Source organism: Boleophthalmus pectinirostris, unplaced genomic scaffold (genome assembly GCF_026225935.1).
Source record: "Boleophthalmus pectinirostris isolate CB_2022bp ecotype Guang Dong unplaced genomic scaffold, ASM2622593v1 HiC_scaffold_12, whole genome shotgun sequence".
In the NCBI taxonomy this organism is placed as follows: Eukaryota; Metazoa; Chordata; class Actinopteri; order Gobiiformes; family Gobiidae; genus Boleophthalmus; species Boleophthalmus pectinirostris.
In genome coordinates this window covers 28,429,284-28,453,621 of record NW_026571018.1, presented here as the reverse complement: position 1 = coordinate 28,453,621, position 24,338 = coordinate 28,429,284, and the positions used below count along the sequence as shown (strand labels likewise).

General features: G+C 37.9%; 1 protein-coding gene across 2 annotated transcripts in view; it reads left to right on the top strand.

Annotated features, from left to right (window-relative positions):
- Nucleotides 1–24,338, top strand: part of LOC110155884 (transcription factor COE1-A) — a 129,060-nt gene that overhangs the window by 80,978 nt on the left and 23,744 nt on the right. Inside the window, exons 7-10 of one of the 2 annotated variants that reach the window (XM_055148220.1) lie at nt 2,553–2,634; nt 4,428–4,569; nt 6,354–6,481; nt 11,795–11,921. In XM_055148220.1, coding sequence (XP_055004195.1) covers nt 2,553–2,634; nt 4,428–4,569; nt 6,354–6,481; nt 11,795–11,921 — 479 coding nt within the window. Of the gene's footprint in view, nt 1–2,552; nt 2,635–4,427; nt 4,570–6,347; nt 6,482–11,794; nt 11,922–24,338 lie in introns of both variants that reach the window. The other variant, XM_020920058.2, reaches the window with a different exon arrangement.

The window sequence follows — 24,338 nt, the reverse complement described above, 5'->3', positions numbered from 1 at the left end:
GTTTTTCATATTTACTTTGTACAAACTTGACTTTTAGTCGACTTTTAGTATCACAGTCATGATTTAGCCTTTCACTGAATTGAATCGAAAGCTGTATCGAAAAGTATGTTGTATCGTTTAATGTGATGATACAGTATTGATGTCGTGGGCTGCTGTATCAATATATCACCAAGAGTATATTTTTGTATATTTTGCTAAATTATTTTGTTATAGCGCTACAGTTTTGTTGCTTGTTTAGAGGAAGGAAACTCATTTATGTGACACATTTGACATTTTCACTGTTTTGATGATTAAAATGTGCGTGTTTCATATGAACTTTGCACAAGAAGTGGTTAAACAAAGACTTTTAGTATCGCAGCCATGATTTAGCCTTTATTTTTTATTGAACCATATCGATTTAAAATATATCTTATCAAATCAAAAGTGCACTGTATCGAGATATGTATCGTATCGTGGCCTATGTATCGAGGTATGTATCGTATCAGCAATTTCTTAATGATTTCCAACCTTAGTGATGGTGCTATCAGATTTGTTTTTTTAGTGACATATCTGAGTTTAGTGCTTCACTCATTGATTCAGCACCCTTCTTAATGTGCAGTACCTCTTATGTATAAAGAAGTCTATTTTCCAGGCTATCATTTCATAGTGCACATTACTTATTCACCCATGTAACACAGAGAAGCAGCAGTAGATTTCTGCAGGCCGCTGGAACCTGTCCAAGCATTAAAACGACTAATAGACACTCACTACGTTGTTTAAATATTCAGTGGCGCTCCGGTTCATCATTTTATATGCAAACACACTCAGTTGTATTTGGATCTTTAACGTCTTTCTTTTTTTTTTTTTTCCATTGCAGATGAGTAAGTGTATAAAACTGTAACAGCTCTTTTACCGTAGCCGTACTAGCACTTAATGTTAACGCTATGCTAGTGTTGTGAGGAGGGCTAGACAGTGCAAGGTCACTGGGGGTCACCGTGGCTGTCCTGCGCTCTGATAGGCTGTCACCCGGGGGTCAAGGGTCGGCGTAATTAGGCATGCGGACTCTCCCGGCGTCGGTGTACTAACGAAGGCAGAGCTCGTTAATGCATGAGTTTTACATTGCGACCTGCCACTGCTCACACACTATTATAGGAGATACAAGCTGTAGCACAGGGCTTTGTTCTGGTCCGGAGTATAGGGCTGTCAGCTAAAACAGTGGGGCAGTCAAGGAAGAATTATTGAGAAAGTTTGTTTTCACTTATTTTTCCGCTCATTTATGTAAACAGTGGGACTTTAAAGAAAACTTTGACATGCAAGTAAACTTTAAAACAGGCCAATTACGGTGATGGGAATAATAGAAAAAGTACAGCGCATAATGTTCTTGGACTTTGGGTATGGACAGCTCCCTCGTGTCCATTAAGTATTAAACTTATCTTGAATTATTTTATCTTGAAAGTAGTTGTACTCTTGAACTTCAGATTCAGAACTCTGTTATATTATTCACTATTATAACAAACTCTCTTTACTAAGGCTGCGTCCACACTGGTCCTGGTTTGATTTGATTTGATTCTGGTTTAGTTCTGATGTAAACTTGCTTTGATCCAGTTCTAGTCCAGGTTTTGTTTTGCTTATTATTTAGCTGTTGTAGTAATTGCTGTTTCAGATAAACAATTAAAATGTAAAACTGTTTGCCAGATCTGAGTTTTCATCTCATTTTCTGATAATTAATTCGTATTAGTATAAAGTGTCAATGAGACGCACAGTGTTTCTTTACAATTTCATGATTTATTCATCCTTCTATTCTCATACTACTCACTGGTGTTAAACTGTAGCCTTGGGAGACAAAAAGATGCCACACAATGAGAAACAATGCTTCCAAAGTTGTTGCAAAGTTTAGTTAGTTTTGTATTTTTAGTTCTTCTGATTTGGATAACTAAATCTTAACTCTGACCACTAGCACCGATTCCCAGCTCTAAACAAGCAGTGTCTTTTATGGTGCAGCCTGAACAGCAGCCGTCCATCACCTCCCATTGTGCCACTGGTTTTATATTGTTGTTAATTTAAACTGGGCACATGTGGCAGTGTGCCGGCGATGCCAGGACAGGCAGCTGCTCACACCAAAACACAACCTGTGCAACCTGTTTGTTCACTGTCTGCTCCATCTGCGACTTCACTGAGCTCGATTTATATGGGCTAATATACAGGCAGGACATATGCTCCCGTGTCACTCACTGGGTTTGGTAGTTTGGTCTTCTCTATTTGTATTAATATATTCACACAACAGAATGAATGCGGTCTTATTATAGAAATGGTACAAAAAAAATTCAAATATAAATACAACAAACAAAACATTGCGTTGATTGCGTTGTGATCTCGCTCTGAAGGGGAGTGAAGAACAAAAGGACGGTCAAAAACAAAAGTGAAACCTATTAAACATTTGAATACATTGTTTTAGCATGTTCAAAACAATAAAAGGAAACATGGTGATCTAAATATGTTATGTGTTAGCAGTTAATATAAAATACCCCCTCTTTACACAACCACTAACCTTAAATTGTCTATGTTTTTTCCAGATTCTTCCTCAAGTTCTTCCTCAAATGCAACCAGAACTGTTTAAAGAATGCAGGAAACCCACGGGACATGAGGAGATTCCAGGTACTAACATTTACAAAGAAACATCCTGGTATTAGTTCTCTAGTATATAAAAGGTGTGAGGATAATTGTATTACTTTTGCATACATTTTAACCAACCAAATAGACAAAACAACAAAACATATAAAACATGTCTTGTCATGAATGTGAGTAAGATTTAGTGCATTGCAATCTTTATTATTTCCTTATCAGCCCCGGCCAACACAATCAGGAAGACAGCTCTTGAGTTAGAGTGGACAGTGTGGAGATACCGATTCTGATTTATTACCCCTCCACGTGCGCTTTTGTCTCCGCTCGACCCTATCTACCACAATAGCCCACCATGTGTGTAGAATGTGTGTGCGTTTCAGCTAATATTTGATTGGACATGGGTAAGAGAGTCGTTCAGTGGCCAGTGTGACAGTATCTGCGCCTCTAATTGTGCGGCTCTATTGTAGTGGAACCACCGGAAGACAGCTCTGTTTCCCTGGGAGATAATTAAGGGGCGGACCCATCAGGACCTATTGAACGGAGGAGGATAGACGCGACGCATACATACACTTAAAGGACTAAGGGCCTAATGTGGGCACAGTGTGTTGGTAATAACTGCGATAACAGCGTACACTTAAGAAGATTTTCACACTTTTGTGGTTTCTACTCGTCACGCAATGATCTGCAGACCCCAAACTCTTTAATGCCTCATTTTCTCCTGCACTTTATCCACTTTAGCATACTCGCTTTTGAAAATATTATGGTATAAGCGAGTCCACATGTTCACACACTTAAGCAGTAAAGTAGTTGTCTTGTTTTTCTTTAAATGTTTCACTTTAATAAGATGTATAAACAAAGGGTTGTGCCACTTAATTAACTACAGTTGAATAAAAGGGAAGGTAATATAAGGGAAAAATTTGACCCTGGCTTTTGTTCTAAAGGAAAATGACTATTACTGCTTAAGAGACCCTTGTATGTGTTATAGTTTTATGCATCAATGTCGATTTGCAGAAGTTACAATTACTCACTTCATTTTGTCTTATTCAAAACAAATAAAAATTGCTACTAATATAGGGTGACCAGATTTTCAAAATCAAAAACTGGGACACCCTGGTTCGGGGTGGTTGATAATAATAAAATTGTGAAATGAGTGCGTAATTAAGGAAAGCTGTTCTGCACTCGGCCCATTTATGACTAACATGTGAGTCAGTATAGTCACATTTTCTTTGTTTTTTGATCATTTTTAAGCAGCTTTTCTGTATTTTACCTAAACAGATTTCAATGTATGCCTCTCTTTACTGTTGACAGGGCTCAAATTGGTTAAAAATAACTAAACCAGTGGTTTTGGAGAAATCTACTGACACAGGGGACACAGGGCTCAAAATTGGGACTATCTCTGGCAAATAGGGACGCCTGGTCACCCTATACCAATATGAATTTCCTAAACATAAACAATACAGACATTTAACAAATAGTTAAATTTATTCCTAAAAAATCTGCTCCAAACCAGTGGATTTGCTGTAGACTTTTTAATTAATGAGATCCAAGCTGATCACTGATGATTTAAAATGACTTAAAATGAACTTGAACTGATCACAATTAAAATTTGATGATTTATATATTTAGCTGTTTGCAGAGGAAACTATGTGATGTGATATTTGTTAATTGTGAACATTCAAACTGCATTTCCTTTTGAATGTGATTAATCTGCTGTCCTGAAAACATTTGCAGATGTGTTTCTGCGGTCCTCTCTTGTTCCTAAATCCAGTGTTGTTGCTTGGGAAACTCATCTAACATCTAACCACTGTTTGTCTGTCTTCCCTCAGGTGGTGGTGTCAACTACGGTGAGCGTGGAGGGACATGTGCTGGCCGTCTCCGACAACATGTTCGTCCATAACAACTCCAAACATGGCCGCCGTGCCCGCAGACTGGACCCTGTGGAGGGGACGCCGTCGTACCTCGAGCACGGTACTTTGTCTGCCGTGTGTGAGTGTGTATGTGTGTGAGAGTGTATGTGTGTAAGTGTGAGTGAAAGGGGCTGTTAGCAGCACGGGCGGCAGATGGCTGATGGCTTAATCCTATCAGGTGATTTCTGCCCCTCCATCTGGTTAATCCCACCCAACACACACACCAAAAACAAAAGTGTGTGTGGAATATCACTATCATTAAGAATGCTTTGTGAAACAGACAGAGCAGGACCACAGGAACACTTGTGATGTGTGGGCTAAATAGCTCTATACTATACTATAAAAGGGGCTTTCTTACAGATGAGTTACCATTACACGCGCAGGGTTAAACTACAGCACGATTTAATCAGGATTAAACCAAAAACAATTCCATCAAAAAATACTTATAACCACATTCCTGGAAATTCAAAAAAAGTTCAGTAACAGCAAATAAAGCAAGGAGTGTAAGTAAATAGCAGTGAGCGAGTATTCAGACAGTATTACATCAGTCTAACAAATCCCTAAAATTGAGGTTTAAGTATCAAAAGTTTTTTTTTTTTATCAGTTCTTTTTGCAGTATTTTTAACATTTTGCCCATCTCTAATTGGAAATAAACTATGATTTCTTCTCATTTTTTCTTGTGATTGATTGAACACATTTAGTTCCCCTCATCATTAGCATAAAAAGCGATATTAATTTATATAAAATACTGGTGATGATTAATATATCATTATTGTTTTGGTGTGGGATAAGTTCATTGTGAACTTAACTACAACTTCACTTCAAGTTGTGAGCCCTGCTATAGATTTTAAAATATTGAAAGTGGTATTGGGCATTGGCCACAGCTGAAAAACATCAATATTGAACCATTTAAAATCCCTATTGAGCCATTTATGCCCTGTATGATGACATAGGTGCTGTATAATGTGCTAGCATAATAAAACACATGTAGCTAATGGCGTTTTTGCTTGGTGAGGACAGAGCTGTGACCTGGACAGTGGCCATACACTGAGGGTGTAGCATGAATATATTGAGTGAAAGTGTGAAGCTGATCCAAAACAGATTTCCTCTGCCTTTGGGAAGTTATGACAACAGCGACAGTGCCAAACGTTACACAGGGACACACCAGTGAAGGAGAATGACATCATCACAGTCCATTCATACTTCAGCACTTTAACATTGGAAACCTTATGGGTTTTACGTCCATTCAGTACCCCTTATGACCGCTCCCAAGTGACTCAAGTCTATCCCAGCTGCTTTGGGTGTGAGGCAGGTACTCCCTGGTGAATCCCCAAGTAATTGTAGGGTGTAACACAAACAGATGCAACCAACATGGCATTGCTCTCATTTAATATTGTGGAGGGCGGCCACCGTCTGTCGTCTCCATGGAGATATTGTTGCTTTTCTGCTGGTCTTAAACATACCTATGTTGCATTTAAGCAAGTATAGCTGTTTTTACTTCTCTAAAATATGAAAATGCTGCATCTTTCTATGAGCAAGGTTGCCTCTCCACAGATCTGATCTATAACCTGGCCTCGTAACCCCATGGAGATAGATAAATTCATTCATTCAGATAAAATCATGCTGTGGAACGGTAATTATAAACATGAAGATAAGCAGGTGACAAAATCCCCACCAGAAATGTCACATTGTGTACTTACGTTTAGTTCAAATGACTAGTTTTGTTAATAATTTGATGTGGTCAAAAGAACATAAAAACATAATCACATGTTAAACATAAATAAATATGAAAAAAAAAAAAAAGTAAAGCATAATAACAGTATGTCTTGTTTTCTCAAGGAGCAGCTCCCTGTATTAAAGCCATCAGTCCCAGTGAGGGCTGGACCACAGGGGGCGCTACAGTCATCATCATCGGGGACAACTTTTTTGACGGTCTGCAGGTGATCTTTGGGACCATGCTGGTGTGGAGCGAGGTGGGTTCTTCTTGTGTGTTATTCCAACCTCTCGTGGTGTTTATGTCCTTGGTGCTCTGGAAGTAACTTAATACCAAAACACACTTCTCATGCTCTCTTAGCTGTGCGCAATCCTTAGAGTGAGCAGTGTTAGCAGTTCATGTTTATCTAAAGCCTCTTTCACACATGCTACTCTCTGCTCACTCTGCACTGGGCCTCTCTCAAGGTCTGCATGTGTTAAAACTAGGCCCTAAATTTTTAAAGTACTTTTTTTCACTTGAACTATATTCTGTTATCTGTGAAGTTCATGTTGAAAAGTAGCAAAAGTAGCGAGTACTCAAGTCAAAAGTGCAACTGATCGTATGTCTATCATAGCACACTTTTATTATTGTTTTAAATCTGTTCTCTCAATGGCTAAAGAGTCTGGTCTCTGGTCATGGCCTCAGCATGACATCAAGTCCTGGCTCCAGCATTATGTTGAATGTCTCTCCCCACTCATCACCTCATTTCATGCTGCTAACTGTCCTGTCCATTGAAGCCCCCCCTGATCAAAACGTACAATATATTGCATGTTTTTCCTCTTATAGTATTACATGCATTAAAGTCTATACCCAACTTTAGTTTTAAGGCCAGGCGGTCAGATGATATAGTAGTTGTTCTTTGGTTTGTATAAGCTTCATTGCATAGGACAGATGTAATGGTGAAATGGGAGAGAAGTGCAGAGAGAGCCAAATGATCAGCGCCAGGAATCCGTCTCTGGTACACCACCTCTGTGTGGTACAGTCCAGAAAGAAAACAGAAAACAGAAAGAAAATGCCTGATTTGAAAATATATAAAGTGAAAATTATAAACTACAATCTGTTTTTCTAGTTATAAAAGGCAAACACCATCTCTTGTACACTCTGCACTCTTTCTCTGCACTCGCAACTTTCCCAGATGTGACTCTCCGGAGACCCTCCAAAGTGCATATGCGAAAGACGCTTAAATTTACCCCTGTAATAAGCCCCCACTAATGCCCTATTACCCACAATCCTTCACTGCGATCCCATCAGCAGATCAGCGATAGCCATCTTTTCGAATGCCCACACAGCGCTGTATCCCGCTCCTCTCCCCCCGCGCCCCTCTCAGCCGCTGTTTATTTGTCTCTGAGCGGCTGTGGCTCTGGTCCAACTATAACACAGGGCTAGTGAGTGTGGGGTGTAGATGCTGGCTCCTACCTGGACTGTGCAGTTTGTTTACCATGTTGAGAGGCACACTTACAGTCACTCTCATGTACACAGAACTGCTCAGACCCGCACAGCTCAATGGGTGGCTCTACACGTGGATCCAAGCCAACTAAACGTTTCATTTAGCCTCATTATTATTGAGTGTGAAGAGAGATAAATGTTAGCTGGGAAATTAGTGAAAGTGATTTTATGTTTGGCAGCTACAGCGGGACTGGGATCGTCAGAGTTTGAGAACTGTCTCAATGACAAAACAAGGTAAATCAGGACTAGAAATGTCAAGGTTATTTGGTTTATTGATAATTGATAATACATGATTAGGTAATTTAGGTCACAATGTTAAAAGTGCATTGTGTAACTTTTCTGGTGGAGGGTCCATCAAATACTTTTCTACATGGAGATATTATTGCTTTGTCTGGAATGTTTAACAGTGTAGTATTAAACCTTTCTATCTTTATGGAGACCAAATCAGTAGTTACAGTTCAGATCTGTGGAGAGGCAACCCCGCTCATAGTCAGAATGCCTGTTTTTCTAGGTATTTTTGAGCAATAAAACCACCTGTAATTAAATAAAGTAGAGCTCTTTAATGTCATAGTGTGAAACATTCCAGACAAAGCAATAACATCTCCATGGAGAAAAAAATTTGACCAACCCTCCACCAGAAAAGTTACACAATGCACCTTTAACTACCTAAAGAATAAAACCTCATTTAAGTCCCTCAAATTCAGTCTTATACCATGAAACGTAAAGTACTTTTTATCTGACTGTTTATGTCACGTTAACTTTATCATTCTGAAAGTCTGATTTCATAAAGCTGGTCCTATACTAAATACATTTTTAAAAATCAAAATCAAAGTGAAGCATTTTTACAAATTGTTATGATGTACAATAATTAGAAAGTAACTCTAAAAAGTAACATCATCACTAACAAGAATACATTAAATTACTATTAGTAGTGGCTCAGAAGGAAAACCTTTTCGAATAGATTTCTACTGCAAGCGCTGCATACTTATGTTCTGTCCTTGGGCTAGACACTTTATCCAACTGTTACTGAGAATATTGTCTTGGTATGAGTGCCACTTCTCTGTCTGTCTGTCCCAGGGCAGCCCCATGGGATAAAGCTTACCATCACCACTGTGTAGACTGAATATAGAATGAACTACCGGGGGCTGCTAGCTCTGCAGAGAGGTTCTATAAATAAATCCAATACATTATTATTACCTTATCATACCAGAACCACATTTAATATCTTTTGATTTACAATTTATTTCATATGTGGGTCAAAGGAGTTTTAAGACAGGCCAAATCTGCAGCATTAAATATTTATCGCCTTGTTCAGATCAATAGATGAATCAATGTTCTCTTTGCACCAGGTCTATACATAGGTCTAAGGCACATATTGGATTGTAGTTAAAGTAGTGCTTGATTTCTGGTGTAGGGTCGTGTCATTTAACCATCCCACATTCTGTTCACAGAGTTTATTTGTCCCCACAGGGCAATTAGCTCAAGAGCAGCGAGAGCCCAGATAAAGCATGGGACACTTGAGAATACAAGTTAGATACAACACAAAGTGCCTCTGATAAAATGAACACTAAAAGCAGTAGTAGTACTCCTTTTTCATCTTAATTTAATTGAATCTACAATATTTTACTGTAGCACACTTTTGACATTAAGAGGGGCCGTTTCATGTCTATGGGGTATTAACTGCTAACACATAACATATTTAGATCACCATGTTATTTTTATTGTTTTGAAAATGCTAAAAACAGTGGATTAAAATGTGTTTTAAGTTTCAAATTTTTTATGCTTTTGTGTCCCCTGTCCCTTTGCTCTCCCATGCTAAGTTACTCCCCCCTTCAGAGCGTGCAACCTGCTAATGAAATCTGTACACAATAGATCTGTCAAGTTGTTGTGTACAGTTTTGTATCATGTTTTTGCATATTTATGGAGAATTGTCATGTAGGAGCATGGATGACGTAGCTTTGTGGGTTCAAATAGAGCCATGGAGAGATCACTAAATTACTGAAACATCTGACATGACATCTCAAACCTCTTTAGGCATGTTTTAATGAGGGAACAATATTATGGTAGAAATCTCCAAAAATTTATCCTGTATAATACTCCCTTTAATTTAAGTATATGCTTTAGTTTTAATATCTCTTTTTTGACACAATGCTATTATATCTGTTTTACCATTTCGGGCCTGTATTGCCATGTGCGATGTGGGAAGGGCATCTGACGTAAAAAGCCAAATCACTGCACAAGATATGGACAAAACAAAAGTATATTTTGTGTCTATGCAGAAAACTGAAACTACCTGCAAATTTCTATTGGGTCCAGAGCCACCTGTTGAGAACCGCTGCACTTAACATGGGTGGATCAATATGTAAAGCAAGATTGCATTAGTGCTAAAAGTTAAATTGAATCCTATCAGTAATCATTCACAAATATTTGTACAAGTTTTGGTCATAAAATGTACAGTAGATACTAAAAGCAGCCGTGCGTCTCTCTGCAAATGTTACATAAACAGCACTGGGTCCAACGCTGTAATCAGATTTGATGCAAAAAGCATTAAATCAAAATGAAAACAAACTCAGCTCAGAGCTTTCTTTCAGCACTCGGACAAGTGTAAATGCATCGAACGAGAACTCAAAATAAACTTTTACATTTACTTTCTACTGGAGATCGTGACCAAGATCTGAAACCATACTGGACAGTAGAGACCATAAGAGTTCGACTTAGACTTAGACAAACTTTATTGATCCACAAGGGAAATGACTTGGACACAGTAGCTCACTCATCACAATGTATTATAATGACAAAGAGAAAAGATAGAAATGGTAATAATAAATTCTAAATAAATAGCAAAAATGGAAAGAGACTGGTCAAATAAGGCATAGTTATATACATTTGTATGTACAAGTAAAAATTAAATAAAATAGAAATAAGTACCATATTTTCTGGACTATAAGTCGCTCCGGAGTATAAGTCGCACCAGCCAAAAAATGCACAATGAAGAAAAAACATATATAAGTCGTACCAGACTATAAGTTGCAGTTTTTGGGGAAATGTATTTTGTAAAATCAGAGACCAGGAACCGACATTTCATCTTGAAAGGCAAGTTATACTAATAACAACAGAAGAGAACAACAGGCTGAATAATATGTTAACGTAACATATTCAGATAATTATAGCATAAACAACATAACATAAGTTTACCAAACTCACAATCTCACTCCAAATCACTAGATCCATTGAATTCTTCATCCTCGGTTTCACTTCTGCGTGACCTCTGGAGATAAACCATAGATCCATGAGGTAAACAGCGCGCCACTTCCTTCCCTCTGCGTAGCTGTCGTCAAACTCAGCATCAGTTCCAGTTAGAATTATTCCGGTCTTTCTGAATCCCGACAGGATGGTTTCAATTGTCATTGAAGTTAAGGCTTTGTTGATTCATCCAGTAACTTCCAGGAAAGTTACATGGCGCACCCGCCCGGTTGCCATGAAGCTGTGTTCTCCAATCCCGCTTTCTGCCAGTCAATCACAAGTTTTTCGCTCACTCCAAACTTTCTTTCTGCTGCTCGATTACCGTTTTTGGCTGAATATTTCACTGTTTGCAGCTAGACAGCAGCTATTTCTACAGGAGACATGCTTAGTAGAGTGCGAATTGACAGTGGTACAGGAGTAATAGTAGATACTGACACACGAGCTTATAGCGCCCTCTCGCGGCTGTCAGTCTGAAAATTTTTATATATAAGTCGCACCGGAGTATAAGTCGCAGGACCACCCAAACCATGGAAAAAGTGTGACTTATATAAAAATACAGTATCTCCGCAATATACAGTGGTCATAAGGAAAACAGTGCAAAGATGCTATGATGATTGACAGGACATAGGGTTATCTGTGACATAAAGGTGAATTATTGTACAGTTGTATGGGGTATGGTGTTCGAATGTTGTCCTGTATCTCTCACTGTTTGAGCGGAGCTTTAGGAGCCCGTTGGAGAATGAGCTCCTCTGTCCCTCTATAGTCTAGTGCAGTGGGTGAGCAGGAGTGTCCAGGAAGACTACAGAGTATTCATTATTTTCCTGTGTTTTTGTGTTGAATGCAGCTGATCACGCCTCACGCCATCCGGGTCCAGACTCCGCCTCGGCACATCCCTGGAGTGGTGGAGGTCACTCTGTCCTACAAGTCCAAACAGTTCTGCAAAGGCACCCCCGGACGCTTCATTTATACTGGTGAGTTTGAATACCACTGCGGGATACGACCAACAGAAGCAGAGGATTTTTTTAGTGTTCCCTTTTTATGTTTGCATTTCACTGACTGGCCGAGGTATGAGACTTTCCTTGTACAGTGGTTTAATGGCAAGTTTACAAAAAGAGTTCCTTGAGTTTGAGATTAAGCAAAAGTGACTCTTGTGAGATTTAAGACATTATAAAGCTGTTGTCTCCTCAAAAGCATATCTGGAGTTGTGTTTTGTTTTTTTTCACATGTGTTTTAGTAATCCCGCATCATCAAAGCTCATAATTCTCTGTCCTACCTTGTGATGTCATGTAGTGGTAGTTTTCATGTTTCAGTTTGAGAGAAGAACTCCACCTAAATATGGAGGGTTTGTATGTTAAACATCTGTGAATGAAACAAAACACAACTCCAGGTATGTTTTTGGATGAGGAAACAACGTTATAACATAGATCAGAAAACAGCATTATTTAGGCCCTTTAAATCAGTGTTTCCCAAACTTTTTTTCTGGGGACCCATATTTTAAAAGTCACAATTCTTCGCGACCTAAGTCAATAGACAAGTTGTGATCATTATTGAACATTAATGAGGATATTTTATTGTTGACTGAGTGATTGTGTCTCTCTGAACAATTAGTATTACCGTATTTTTTGGACTATAAGGCGCACCGGATTATAAGGCGCCTTAAGTGAAACAAACGGATGATACTTGAGACTTGAGACATTTTTATTTCCTACGAGGAGGACTCAAATATAGATTTAGTAATAATGTGTTTAATGCAGCTTTGCACACATTTGTTTACATTTTACAAAAACAGAACTTAAAACCACATGGCTAATTTGCATAAACTATAAGCAATAAAAAAAAACAGCTGCTCCTTGTGCGCTGATGCGGTCAGATTCTGTCAGATTAAAGAACAGGACTCGGTGGAATATATGTGAAAATTGGTTTGAGGTCAGTAAGCTCAACCAGAATTAATATATAAGGTGCACCGGATTATAAGGTCCACTTTCAATTTTTCAGAAAATTAAGTGATTTTAAGTGTGCAAACAATATGGTCCCTAATATGAATCAGCTGAATGGCTCATTTGAATTGAAATCTTGTGTAGTGGTAGTTGGTATACTTTCCTAGACACTTATTTGTATTTTATGCCTATAGATTGCAAAAAAAAAAGTTGATGTATTCTGTAGGCATATATAATAATTCATTAAGATCAGAGTTTGAAAATACTGACTACATGAAACTCATTCAAAAAACACAGTTAAAAAAATACCCTCTTACTGCTGCTGACCACATTTATTATACTTTTATTGTAGTTTAAATTTGTGTTATTGTAGTTTTCATTTTTACTTAAGTTGATGTAATTTGTGAATATGAAATTGTATGAAATATACTGATCAACTGAAACATGGGAAGAAATAGCGCTGAGTGTATGGACCCAGTGTAGTATTTGTTAAGTGCTCTACCAGTGGAGCCTCATAGTTCCCAGAAAACAAGTCCACCTCTGGAGTACTTACTGTTATGCAATAATTAAACCAGCAAACACTCTGCATACATTTTATTATTATCAATCAATTTCAAGTACTTAATTCTATAAACATTATTTTATTTCTCATGTGCGGAAGAGGAAAAGCAGACGTCAAGTTTGCATTCCTATTTTTTCTGGCATTTGTCCTGTCGCTAACATTTTGCTCTAGTACATAGCTCCGTCAGTACTTTAGCGAGCACATGCCTGCATACTAAACAGCTCTCTCCACTGTATGTTGGTGTGTGTGTGTGTGGATCTATGGGCCTGGCCTGGTTCAGTCCCGGGCCAGACACTGTGGGACTAATGACTGTAGATTAGTCAAACATTAACGACCCTCCACTCGTTTACAATGTGGCCCTAATCAGACTCTCATTACAGGCATCTACAATTAGACAGTCTGCTCTTTATGCTGCGCTCCATACTGAAGCTATTAGTCAAATCAGCCAGAACACTCAGTTTACCAACACACACCATTACAACAGCTTTAACAGTGGTGGAGAGGGCCAAGGGGGGCACAAAGCAGAGGGGGGCAAATTGTACTTAAACGAGAGAAACTTTGAAATTCTGTTACTCAAGTACATGTTCAGGTTCGATTAAATTATTTGTTGTTATGTTCTTGGGCAAGACTCTTCAGCCACCTTTTGTATGAATGTAGTGTATTTGTGATTGGGGCTGATGGTGCAGATTATCAGCCTCGCTTTTGTTCTTTTTTGAGGATCCAAAAAAGAACAGTGTAGGAATCAAATGCATTATCTGAGGGGTTTTCCCAAATAATTTGCTACAAAAAGTGGCCATATTTCAAAATATTACATTTTAGTGACTTTCAAAGCTTTTGAAAACAGTACCAACATATGCTAGTTTGACTATTCCCAAACAAGTCTTTTTACAACCGATAAATAATGTGGCTCAAGTTGAAGCAAAAATAGTTCTGTAAATAATTATCGTATTAAGTATTTGGGAATAGACTTGGCTCATGGATTCACACAGATAACTGGTTACATATTGTATTGGGTATCAAAGAGTGCTGAAAAGATGTGAAGTCAAAAGTATGTAACACTAAAACTACCATAGTGAAACTACACTGAAAACTAAATGCAAATTATCTCATGCAAATGTCCCTTCTCCAGGCCTGTGGTCTGGGGGTGATGTGATGTCTGCCTCTGTATTGATCCTGTGTTAACACGGCTCCATCACTCCACAATAATCATGACGTCACTGTGAGAAAACCACCAACTAAAGACACATTTACGACGCAGGATATTAACTTAAGATAAAGAGGATTTAGAGGGGATCAATAGAAATAATAAAATCAGCTGCAGATAAATCATATGGGTTTTATCCAGTGTTATAATAGTGTTTATGTCTTCCAAACCGATGAGTTAAGTTCACAAAAGCGCGTCAAGAACCTCTCTAGATTTACATTTTGTATAAATGTCCCCCTATTGCTTAAATTCAAAATAGTAAATGCATTGTTTCCCACAGAAAATTGGTTAGGCAAAGTGGTGCTGCAATGGAATTATGAGTTTCCTTTGCTTTTATGTTTGTCATTTTCAAGTAGGCCTATCTTTAAAACATTAAGCACTTCTATATAGTTCTATTAGGCCTATACCACATTGGCAATGTGTATAATGAATATCATAATGGCTGGTGTCATGTAGACAATAGGGCTAAATAGTTTATTATTATATTATATTATTTGACTTCGTCTGTGTTCATTGCTCCATTGTAATGTTGATAATGAAATTGTTCGGGCTCATTAAATACTTGATTTGTGGCGATTACATCAACACTCAGAATTAATCCAATTATATATTTCATGTTGTCAATTTGAGACACATTTTATGCCAGTGTTATACAGTATTTTATTAAGTCCTTCTGAACCATTCTAATAGCTCCATAATTAATTTATTAATAAGTTTGTCTTCTCGCTATAATCATTTTTACAAATAACTGACTTTCAAAAACATACATTTTATCTGTATTCTTTGGGACAAAGGTGCTCGCTCTTACCTCCTTCAGTCCGACCCTGGGGCTAGCTCTCTCATAATTGGTTCGTCTGGACTCTAACTGCGGCTGCGATTGGCCGGAGGTGACCCCGCGTGACCCCCTGATTGGCTGATGGCTTCAACATGTGACCCGGCAAACCAGATCCGTTACCGCGGTTTCATGACCCCGCCTCAAGGTCGAAATCTTTGCTGGAAGTCGCTGCTAAGAGGTTTCGGGGCTCAAATCTGATTGGCTGATGCGATTTCTTCAATACTTGTGCCGGTGTTGCCTCTGGGTTAAAAGCCTATGCAATTAAACATGTACAGACACACTCACACTAACTGCAAAACTCACTATTTGGCAAAGCTACACACTTGAACGGGGTCACGCTGTACACAAGTTACCACACAGAGGTTCAAACAAGGCGTCGAGCTGAAAGTCATAATAAATCAGAGAGAAATGTGGAGGGCTGTGGAGCAGATGGTCGCTCCCACACACACTAATGTAAAATGAATGTATTGTCACTTATGGTGCTGTGTCGCATTCGCCTGGTGGGAAGAATCAACATCAGACGCTCCCATTAACTTACAATGGATCAGAGTATTAAAGCATGAGTAAGTGATACGAGCCAACTGTCACAGGGTCAGGTTCATTTGATATTATGAAATACAGAGTGATATGACAAAATAATGTTGATTACAGAGTAGAACGATTGACTCAAAATGCTCAAAAAAGAGACAGATCTTTTTGCAGTGCTTCATATAGGGATTGGACATTAAACAGTAATATTTCGTATCACAATATACAAAAGACAATAATTATTCATGGTACATTTCTTATGATAATTATGTGAAAAGATAATTGCAATTGTACCACTAGATCTGTACAGTCTACAGTCTTAACAAAGCACTACTCTTGTTGCTTAAATACAGAACTGTTTCATTTTTTAAAATTGTTTATTCATGTCTTTTAACATAAATCCATTTTACCAGTTGTTGGAATTGTTAAACATAGGCCTGTCATCATAACAAATTTTAATGAAAACCCAATAACCCAAGAGCAGATTTAAACCATAAAAGCTATTCTAAATCTACAATATTGTTATAAAATTATTAGCTGCAATAAATAAACGTCAGAATAAGATACTTTACTACTTAGTTTGCATCTGTAATGAGTAATGATAGAAGTTATTTATTCAACCTTTTATGGCTTAAATCGTTTCATATTGCTTAACATAATCCAAAATGTCCCAGTAGTTCAATGAAAATGTACCCATGATTTATACTGAAAAATATTGTTCCAACTTCCATATATTGAATTATTTATTTATTTAATGACTAAATTAAACGGTTAAAATTTTTAATGTACATAGTTTAGCAAATGCACTGTGTAAATGGGACACCCCTGAAGTCGGCCTTGATTTATAAATAAAGCTCGATATTACGATATAGTAATTATCATGACAGATCTAGTTAAGATAGTTATTTTGGTCATAATTATTGGGACACAAAATTTTAATATTGTCCCATGTCTAGTCTCACCGTGTTTGCTTACTTCTAAGTTGGAGTCAGATCAGCCGTCATGAGTAGAAGCTGAGTAAACTTGATCCACAGTCCCTAAACAGAGGACTGACATTTTTATGAATGAAACAAAAGTAATGCATCAAGAAGCATTTGTTTAAAATCACGTAACACAAGCTCCCAAAAGGACAGAAACATGCTGGTTTAATTTCACATCTGATTCTCGTGGAACTAGGATACAATCATTATCCCTGTTAAATGTTCCTAGGAATATTGAAATGTTACTGTAAATGTTGTAAAAATTTACTTTCAAACTCAGATTGTCAAGTATTGATCCAGTCGTAAGATGATCTCCCTCTCTCTCTCTTTCTCTCTTTCTCCCTCTCTCTTTCTTCTCTTCCTCTCTCTTTTCAACCTCTTTCTTGCCACACATATATTTCGCACATTTCACGCATATGAACAAAACACCGCATACACCAGGGTCCCATAGAGAGAGCCAGAGAACCAGATCCCGTCTCTTAGGGGAAGAATGAAGCAATAATTCAGTGATATTGAACTTGGAGCTGGCCTCGTATCGATCCCACCACACCTCCTCCTATCAGCGCCGTATCCTTTTACACCGCCCAGCTTTGTCTTTTCACCCCAACTTAAGCTTTGGAGAGATCATGGACATACCTGGATCCTACTCTACTAAAATATAACTTTTAAAACAATAATAACGTGATTTTGATTCATGAATTTCAACAAAAGCAGTATTTTTCAGATTTTTACCGCCCCTTCCCCTCCTTCTACGTTTTTATTGTGAAACAGGAGTGCAGGGTCTAGCCTCATGAAACTTCTATGAGTATTGATTGCTACTAGACTCAAGAGGAAGAAGAGAGAGAGGAAAGAGGGAGAAGGAGAGAGAAGAGGAGGAGGAGGAGTGGGAGACGTATGGGCAAAAAGAGGTGACAGAAGGTGTAGTTAAAGTTGCGGGGAGGGGTCCGGAGGGGGGGGTCGTGCTTGGGGGCTTTCATGGACAGCGGGTGGGCACAATAAGTCGAGATGAAACGTGTCCAAACAGCGGCAGAGACACACACAGGCAGTTTGACCCCTGTAAACACATGCTTTTGTGGATGCTGGTGGTTGGTTTGAGTTTTTTTTTTTTTGTTACAGAGAAAAGGAGCAAGGAGCAACTACACATTTACTAGGTATTAGAAAAAAAAAGTTTAAATCCTGAGTTTTTATCCCTGTGCTGTTTCAAATGCTGTAATACTATATAATATATAAAAAATCTGCATTTCAGTGGATGGCTTTATTTGATTCACACTACTTTTGGGATTAAAATGGGACTAACCCCTCTTTTTCCCCATATGTCTCCCACTCCTCCTCTCTCTTTTTTTCCCTCTCCCTTCTTTTTTTTTTACATGTTAGTTCAAAATACATGGAAATAAATAAATCTGGATTAAATCGAAACTACATTAAAACCACGTCTACATGAGAGACCGGGAAATATTTTATCAATATTCAGTTATATGTATTTGATTAAATTAGTGAGTCAGCAGTAGCTTTGTTGTTTGAAAGTTTCGGGGAAGGTTGCTGGTTCGATCTTCGCTTTTAGTAATGCATTCTGCCAGTCCTTGGGCAAGACACACTTAGCTCGCCTCTGGTGCCCATGTGCGCTGGTGCATGCAGGGTTGTGCATGTGGGGGATATTTAATGCAAAAATTCAAACCGCCATTTCACTGTTTTTTTTTATCCAGTATTACAATTTTGATTTTTTGAAGTAAGTTTTCAGTTGGGGTCTGTCTTGTTTCTATGGATATGTCATTGCTCTGCTTCAAATGTTCCACAGTATGACATTAAACAAATCTAACTTACATGTATGCAACTACGGGTGGTTTTATTGCTCAAAAACACCTACAAAAACAGGCATTCTGACTGTGAGCGGGGTTGCCTCTTCACAGATCTGACCAGTAAATTGACCTGGTTCAGTCTCCATGATGATAGAAACCAGAAAAGTTTCACAATGCATGTTTAAATGACTGTAACAAAAATGTTTAACTTTGCTGCTTGATTACATTTTCATTCCCATCACTCAGCTCTAGTTTTGAGCAGAAGCTGATTTGTGATGAAAGCTTTATAGTGTGTCCTTTTGCTATTTCCCACTAGTTTCCTATAAATTTCTGCTTCTGATTCTTGAAAATACTCGGCCTTCTGCTGTACATATTTGTACCGTTGTTGGACCCCTCTCAGATTCCCATTTACTGTACATTTCTATTAATATGTATCGTTCGGTTTGAGGTTTTTGGTTGAGTTTTTTCTTAAAGTCAGAGTCTCGGGAGAGAGAATGTGACAGTGGCAGTTACTCTGACAGTTGATATGCCTCCGACTGTTAGCAGCTGTTTTTAAACTTCTCTCAAACCATCTTTCTCCTCAGCACACGCCACAAGAACTGTGTTTCCATATGATATAATAACATATGGAGGTAAAGAGTTGACATACTGTATGAGAGAAAGAGTAAATCAGGTGTGAATTTTGGGTGTGTAATACAGGTGATCCATATGCGTAAGTTTATTCTTATACAATTTATGGTCTGAATTATATTAGGATTATGTAAATGCATTTATTATATATGTTCTTTGGGACTGCAAGAGTGTTCGCTACAAAATCACATTCAACACGTCGCAATTTAAAGGACCCATATTACACTGTTTTGGTTCTATGTTATCATGTTGTTTCCTCATCACAAACATACCCTGTGTTGTGTTTTGTTTCATTCACATGTTTAACACACAAACTCTGCATATTTAGGCTGTGCTCTTCTCTCAAACTGAAAACACTGGTCCACTTTATGATGTCATGTGGTAAAACAGGAAATGCTCCATACACCTGCACTAGAATCTTTTCGATAATGTCAACCCTTGAATTGCCAATCTCTACTGAACAAAGGGTAAAAAGAAGCTGTTAACTTGCAAACTACCACTTCATCACATCACAAGGTGCAACAGAGCATTTTGAGCTTTAGAGATAGACTAATAATGCAGCGTTATTCAAACATGCGTGAATGAAACTAAACACAACTCCGGGTATGTTTTTGATGAGGTAACAACATTATAACATGACTTAAAGCTCACAGGAGTCAGTTTTGTGTAATATAGAACCTTTAAATGGCAATTAGTAAAAGTCTGTAGTTATTAAGGTAACATTTGAGCTTTGAAAAAAAAAATGAAATCGCTTATGCAGTTGTAATACTTTTCTGGAAAATTTACCATTTTCCAAATAAGCTACTCTAACTATAGAGTTTGTGTTTTCTGGCCAGATTCCAGCCCATGGAGTAGTCCTTGTATTGACAGAGAAAGTTCTGGTACATTAAGTCTCCTAACCATTAAAAATATATCATTTGTTATGTTTATGTTATTCCATTTTAACTCCCTAAACAAATAGAAATGCATTATTAAACATGTATGGCTTATGCAATGCATTTGATGCATGTTGCAAGATACAGATATAAGTGAAGATTTTTTATAATGGTGCTGGAGCAAGAATATCACCAGATTACACAAGTTTATCTCGTATTTAAATTCTTTAGCGAAATACGAGCTGGTCACTTTAAGATTACTCGCTAAAAAATGTAACCTCAACATTTTAGCAGCCAACTCATAGCTCAAACACGTGCCTGTGAGATATTTCTGTATACTTCCATTTTCACTCTAGTTTTGTCAGATGCCTGTAATTTATATGAATCATAAAATGTGTAAACGTCCACAAATGATGAAATATGACTTCTTTGGAGAGGGCTGTGACTTGTTCCCGGGTTGAACATCTGGTATTGTCCACAGTTCTGGATTTATGCAGTCGTGGTGCTAACAAATTGAGCGGGTCTAGGACATAACAGAAAGCAGAAAGTTGGGTGTGAGTTGATAATAAAACATACTGAAGATTCATCTGGAAGTAATCTATCTGTGCGGAAAGTACCAAACCTCTCTCCAGCTGTGGATCGTACTCCTACTACCTCGATTTAGCAGGGCCGGAAGGTAATGGGATAGTTCTAATGGTTTGTGAGAACATTTTCTTCGCACTGATCCTGAACTACTTTAGCTTCTATTAAAGGTTCTATATTACACAAAACTGTCTCTTGTGAGCTTTAAGACATGTTAGAATGTTGTTACCTCATGAAAAACATACCTGAGTGATGTTTTGTTTCATTCACACATGTTTGAGTAAATCTTTGTTAGTTTGTCCACATGTCCAAAGCTCAACTACATTTTACCTTTTGTTTAGTTGGTTGACAATTCCAAATGATTCTAGTGAAGGTGTAAGGTTTAGTGGAGCACTTCCTGTATTACCACATGACATTACAAAGTGGAACAGAGAAGAACACTGTGTAAATATCCGGGTTTGAGTGTTAAACATGTGTGAATGTAACAAAACACAACTCCAGGTATGTTTTTGATGAGAAAACAACATCATTTGAATCCTGATCTGAAAATAATGCTAAATGGGCCCTTTACTGCACTATGGAACTTTTGTGGTGAAGGTTGTATCACCTGGTTGTCTTTATTGAGATGTTAAAGCTTTTTTGTACTGTTCTGCTGTGTATATATAATGTATATATCTTTTTGATGATAAATATTAATCCATTTGCTAAGCCCGATGAGTTTGTTGAATACAGACAAAGGTTTATTCTTGTTAGAGCCGATAAAAGGCCTAGGCCTGCCCTGGCCAGAGACCAACAGCCTGTCGTGAGTCTCCTCTCTCCAGTCACCCCTTCAATACACATTAAAAAAATCTATATATAAAGAAACAAGGAACTCTAAAAATGAGTGGATCAGTTAACTGCATCCTATCATTTTCTAGCTCACACTGTTGACACATGCTCAAATGTTAAACACAGATTTTCTAACACTGCACAATCTATAACATACAGTTTGACTGATCAGGTCCCAAGGACACACAAACATATGGTTGACTTCTGGTGTCACACTGTACTTCAGCACAATTTTCTGTATGTAAATCAGAAACAACTTCTGTTTTGTTTTTTGTTTTTTCCACAGTTCATTACAGACATAAATTAGCATTTTCCTAAATACATTTTACATTTACATAATATCTCAACTGATAAACCTGAAGGAGATGGAGATACCGTGCTCCGTTGAATTTACTCTCCCTCATGAGGATGTCTTGGCCTGTCTTAACATTCAACTACATGGGGAATTTCACCCTTTTCTAGTCAGTAATCCTAGATAGGAGTTTCACCTAGTGACTGTTCGCTAAAGAGCAGGGACTTTCAGCTGTTTGACTGTTCACTGTTTAGCTGTAATAACTCTTCTGCTTTGCTTACTTCTATTCTGGAGAACAAATTCACATAGTCCCAATGCTAGATAATAGAAAGTAAAATGTAGCAAAACTAAACCCATGTTCAGCTTCATTATTTTCTTTCTCAGTTGCTGTTGATAGGCATGTGTGGCGTGTCCTTTCAGTTCAGTTAGACGAGCAGCATTCCAGCCAGTGCAGGTTTTCTTCACAGCTAAATAAATGTCTGTTTTTAGTCCACTGATAAAGTATTTACACAAGTATGTTTCCCAAACATCACGAGTCACACCTAAGTGATCAAGTCTTATAAACCCACTGTGGGTGTTACACACTTCTGTTAAAGGTGTGAAAAACTCTTCAGGGTCCTCAGTGTCTCTTTGTTTGCAGGATTGGATTTTGTCTGTGTCGATGGAGGCAGGAAAGTCTTTTGTGATAGCTGTGCAGATGTAGTTCACAGACTCTCTATACAAAGCATTGGAGTCATGGCTCCAATCCACATCATTGCATCGCAGTTCAGTGTTCTGAAGTTGCTATTTTGTGCCATTCATTAGGTTTCATTTTCGTGACCAACACTCTCCTCAGTTCACTCATAGTGGGCTTGAAATTTTGAAAAGGCGATAAGTTCTTTTGGAAAAGTCTGACCTATGTTGTGGAATTCGGCAGATGTTGCAATGCTGCAGATATTTCAGAAGAAATCCATTGTGGACCAAAGACTTAAACCATCGGCATAGTGAGCGTTGCTTTTTCAGCATGGCTCTGAGTACTGGATGAAGAGCCCTATTGTGATGGGGATGGTGGAGCTTTGAGTCCTGAGAAGTTGCTTGCTTTTGGTTGTATTTGGATTACTCCATTATTGTCCCATGTTGTGGGGTTATTTGGTGAAGGATCAGACTGTTGAGACAAAGAGTTCTGAGAGTGGAGCTGTTTCAGTTCACATATTTCAGTTGCATCTTTAAAGTGAAGAGGTTTCTTGTGCATAGATTTTCTTATTTTGCTCTCCACTTCATCTTTCCACATTTTTACACAGTTATTGTAATTTTTAATGTTTTCTAATTTTTTTAAACAGAAGTTTTACTTTTTCTCTCATTTTGATTTCAATCTCACGTAACTTTTTTTCCAGTGCATTCTTTAAAGTGAATGCACCAAATTCTGAAGTCTTCTTATCTCTATGTTTTCTTCTCAAAAAATCAACAATGGGACCTTCTGGTGCCACATACTCTTTAAGATTTTGAGTATTCTTCCCTTCATTACTACTCAACATTCTCTCCACATTACAGAGATGGCGGTGTTTTAAGCATATGTGTGGGTAATACATCCGAGTGACAGGCTGTGAGTGCTCTGTGATTGACGTATTGATTGGTGAAAGCTGCATGAAGAAAGTAATTGCAACATTAAAGGCAGCGTTAAGTGTCTTTTAAAACCTTTTCGATCCCTTTGTAAATCATACCTGACGAGTTATTATGGGATGGGCGCTTTTGTCTCCTCTCATATACTCAAGTGCACAATGACTCTATTACTGTGGTTAATTTGGCTGCCGCCATCTCAGAGCATTTGCATCAAACATTTACTGTCAGATACGTATACGCACAGATGTAGACAGATGGGTGAAGCATTATTTACATGGGACTTTACATAGGACCTCATTTAATATCCACACTGTACTATAAACTAATGTACGTGAGTGCTGTTTTAAGACATAGATATATGTATACATGAAGATATTTAAAAATAACCTATGATCTTTTCCAAATGGCATCCTTTCAATTGTTAATAAATGAAGTTTCAGTGTTATGTTAAAGGTTCAAATATGTAACTTTTCTGGTGGAGGTTATCCCATCTGGTGATGTTTTTACTTTGTCTAGAACGTTTCCCAATGTGACATTATAGGCATCTATCTTGTATTTATTCAATTACTGATGTTTTTATTGCTCAAAAATACACTGAAAACAGTGTGAGCAGGCTATGGTCAATACTGTAGTAGCTATAGAGGATGTGCTTGTCTTGTCCTATATTTTTGTCATATGCACAGTGCTTTTATTTTTCTAAACTGGTTGCTCATTATAGTAATGGTTGATGGTCCAATTCC